Source organism: Quercus lobata, chromosome 6 (genome assembly GCF_001633185.2).
Source record: "Quercus lobata isolate SW786 chromosome 6, ValleyOak3.0 Primary Assembly, whole genome shotgun sequence".
Lineage (NCBI taxonomy): Eukaryota > Viridiplantae > Streptophyta > Magnoliopsida > Fagales > Fagaceae > Quercus > Quercus lobata.
The window spans coordinates 4,148,387-4,152,252 of NC_044909.1; the positions used below are offsets into that span (position 1 = coordinate 4,148,387).

At 31.7% G+C, this 3,866-nt stretch overlaps 1 protein-coding gene across 1 annotated transcript; it reads left to right on the forward strand.

Moving 5' to 3' along the window:
* The first annotated feature begins 256 nt into the window (after positions 1-256).
* On the forward strand, positions 257-3,076 carry LOC115950763 (transcription factor MUTE). The gene is made up of 3 exons (XM_031068000.1): positions 257-378; positions 477-869; positions 2,777-3,076. The coding sequence occupies exons 1-3, from the start codon at positions 283-285 to the stop codon at positions 2,867-2,869; spliced, it is 582 nt and encodes a 193-aa protein (XP_030923860.1). The 5' UTR covers positions 257-282; the 3' UTR covers positions 2,870-3,076.
* The last annotated feature ends 790 nt before the right edge of the window (positions 3,077-3,866 follow it).

Consider the following 3,866-nt stretch of genomic DNA (forward strand, 5'->3'; position numbering starts at 1 on the left):
GTGCATGGGAAAGATGAGAGAAAACTACCCTCCTTTTAACTCACACGAGGCACGTAATTGACCCAAGATAATAAACGTGAGACGCGTAATATATGAAAAAGAGAGAGAAAGAGAGAAGTAAAAATATATACATATCCTCACGGGAGTCCAACACATAGCATTTAATATGAACTTTAGGAGTAGTTTCTAGCTCGTACATTGTATCTTATAAATAGGGTAGACTGCACTATATTGAGCCTTGAAGAAAGCTGCAAGCTGGACATAGAGAAAGAAAGCATTAACATGTCTCACATAGCTGTGGAGAGAAATAGAAGAAGACAGATGAATGAGCACCTCAAAGTTCTACGCTCTTTAACCCCATGCTTTTATATCAAAAGGGTAATCCTCTCTTCCTCGATTCTCTCTCTCTATATATCTATATATGTACATATGGTTTCTAATTAGGGTTTTTGTTATTCCATGATGAATTTTTGTAGGGAGATCAAGCATCTATAATAGGGGGTGTGATAGAATTTATCAAGGAGTTGCACCAAGTTCTTCAATCTTTGGAATCCAAGAAAAGAAGGAAGAGTCTAAGCCCTAGCCCTGCTCCTAGTCCTAAGCCACTGCTACAGCTAACTCCTCCTCAACTTGATTGCCCCTTTATTGGGTTTGAACATGTTCAGGAACTAGGAGCATGTTGCAACTCTCCAGTTGCAGATGTTGAAGCAAAGATTTCAGGATCCAATGTGGTTTTGAAAATTATCTCAAAGCGAATACCTGGTCAAATCTTAAAGATAATCAGTGTGTTGGAAAGGCTTCAATTCGAAGTTCTTCATCTCAATATCAGTAGCATGGAGGATGCTGCCCTATACTCCTTTGTCATTAAGGTATATCAACATATAAATCTACTTTTTATTCTAGATTAATCTATCTGGTTAAACATCATCTACGACAAAGTAGCAATTTTAAGATGATTATTAGGGGCAATTGAAAAAACTATTCTAGATGACAAACAAACAACAGCAACAACCAATCATGAATTCATGATCACATGTATTTTTTCTTATTATTCTATTCTTTTAGAAATCATATTCTCTATTGCATCCAATTAATTGTTTTAAAACTCTAATTATATTGTCTAGAATTTGGTGAGAACTTTTGGAGGGAGATATCATTTCACATTCTTGTGCTTCTATTATTTCCATATTGCAGGCATAGTCTATTGGATTTGGACCCAGTACCTTTCGCTTAAGGATAAACTTCATGTATATATACGACATACATGGCACACTTAAATATAAGTTATTCATTGCCTGCTTGACACCCATCGGATGAGCTAGGCATATGTCTCACATGGCATCCACAGGCAGTGTTAGGGCATGCAGCTAATTCACCCTAATAAAAAATAAATGGAAAGAAATATATTTTAAACCCTATAAATTAGGAGTATTTTAACAAATTAAAAACACTAAAATAAACAAATGAACAAATTAAATCTTATAGTTTGAAAAGTGACAAATTAAGCTTTTAGCTTATATCAAACCTCAAGTACAATGTTATTATACTTAAATGAATTGAGATTTAGTATATATATATATATTTTTTAACTTCAGGGTTTAAATTGTTGTTTTTGGGTTTAGATGAGTACTTAGCATTGTAGTAGTATTCATAAATTTGGATGGGCTTAAGTGAATTTGATGCAAACATTTTTTTGTTTGGGTTATGGTTTAATTATATATTTGTTCATTGACTTTTGACATTTGTCCCAAAATCATCTTTATACTTAAAATGTTTCAAAAAATGTATTTTATATCATAAGATTAAAAATACAAATGAAATTCATGCAACTAAGACCACTTTGATAATGTGGAGCTTATGGCATGTCATGAATTTCATTTACCACACCAATATTTTTCATTCATCAAATGATAATAAAGATGTTATTGAAACAACTTTAAAATTATAAAGATTAAAGTGAAGCATTTTAAAATATAAAGATAATTTTGAAATAAAGGTTAAATGTTTGAGAACCAAATATATGATTTAACCTAGAGCTAAGCTATTTGTATGATTTAATCCAAATTTAAGAATGCATGCTTATGTGTATTTATAAGCGAATAATTGATTCTTCTATCTTTTCTTTTTTTATGAATAGGCAAGATGTTTTTGATCACAAACACAATACATGAGAAATTACTTACACCTGCAAAGACCAATGTACATACCAACAGCGACTCTGCTATTGCTATCTATGTACTACCCTTTACAATCTTTAAAGATGAACAGGAAATCCCCCACAAGCCACACAAAATTTTGATTTAATTTTCTTACCGCACTCAACCCTTGTTTTTGCTCCCCATTTAATAGCTTGAAGTATGATTTCTTCAGTCCTAATAACGTCCTTGAAGATTTGAGCATTTCTTTGCCATCAAGCATACATGGAAAACAAATCAACCCAAGCCACCCTCCAAATTACTGATATCATATTTCTTCCTCTTAAGGAATTCACATCCCATTGCAAGATAACTTTCTTCTAGGAATACCTCTGCAATGTTATTAAACATAAGTCTCTTTGACAAAGAACACTCAAAGAACAAACAATCCCTACTGTCAATGAATCTTCATCTTCTACAAAACACACATAGAGATTCCCCTTCATACCCCAAATTTAGTGACATAGAGAATAATTGCATTTTATTCAATATTTGATATTGAATTTGCTATTAGTAAATTATGAACTTGCAAAGTTATCATAAACCATGCTTATTTATGGATTTCTCATTCACTGTTACAGATAGGGCTTGAATGTCAGCTGAGTGTGGAGGAACTAGCTATTGAAGTTCAAAGAAGTTTCTGCTCAGAGACCATCTATGCTAACGAGATTTAGTTTGTTGATCCAGAGATCAACTCTTAGGGTCTGTTAAAATTGTATGCATAACAAATGGAAACCTCTGATCATTTCTCAAGCTTAAAAAATTTTGTTCATATACATATATATATGGACTGGAATAATTGAATAATTATTGAGCAAAATGAAGAAGCTATATTCTGATTCCATCTTCCATATGTGCAACTTTATTTGACCTTGAGTGAAGCTAGGATAGTAATAATCAAAGTCTAAAACTTCTTTAAGTTGAATAAAAGTTTGGGTCATATATATATTGATCTCAAAAATGCTTGAATATACTACATATTTGGTTACAAAATATATAGGTGGCTGTCGAGTTGACATGTTACACTTACACGTACATATCGATCACACTCACCCTTCTCCCATGAATTAGACGAGTTATTTTCATACATTCTTGTACTGTTGCATGTCAATATATATAGTATCACTTGGTCTGAGAAATGTTTGACATACTCTCTTTGCTTCTCTTTTATATATATGTTGGAATAAGATATGAAAACCCACTATAGATTGACATCTTTTGGAATTTTTAGGATAACTAAACTAAGGATTTCTAGTCAATGTTTCATATTTAATTTTTCACATTATCAATATTTTAACTAGATATTTAATAGCAATAATCAATCTTTTCTCTTTTATGATATAATAAAATCCGAGTCATTCATTTAATTATATATTTCTAGGAATTTAATAACTTCATGATAAAGTAATCTTAATGATTTGAGACCCTAATCCAAAAGGCATGACCTACTTTTCCTATATTTGTTACTACTTACCATTATATTAAACTAGAATCTTCCATCCCTTAATGCATCTTGATTCGAATTGATTTGGTTTTGAATTTCAATGTGATCGGTCTAGCCTAGGAATATTAATTCTCAAAGTTAGATTAGTTTGCAAAAGGGTATGGAATTATGGATATACACGTACACCCTAGGCACTATTATATTATTGGCCAATTAAATATTGACTG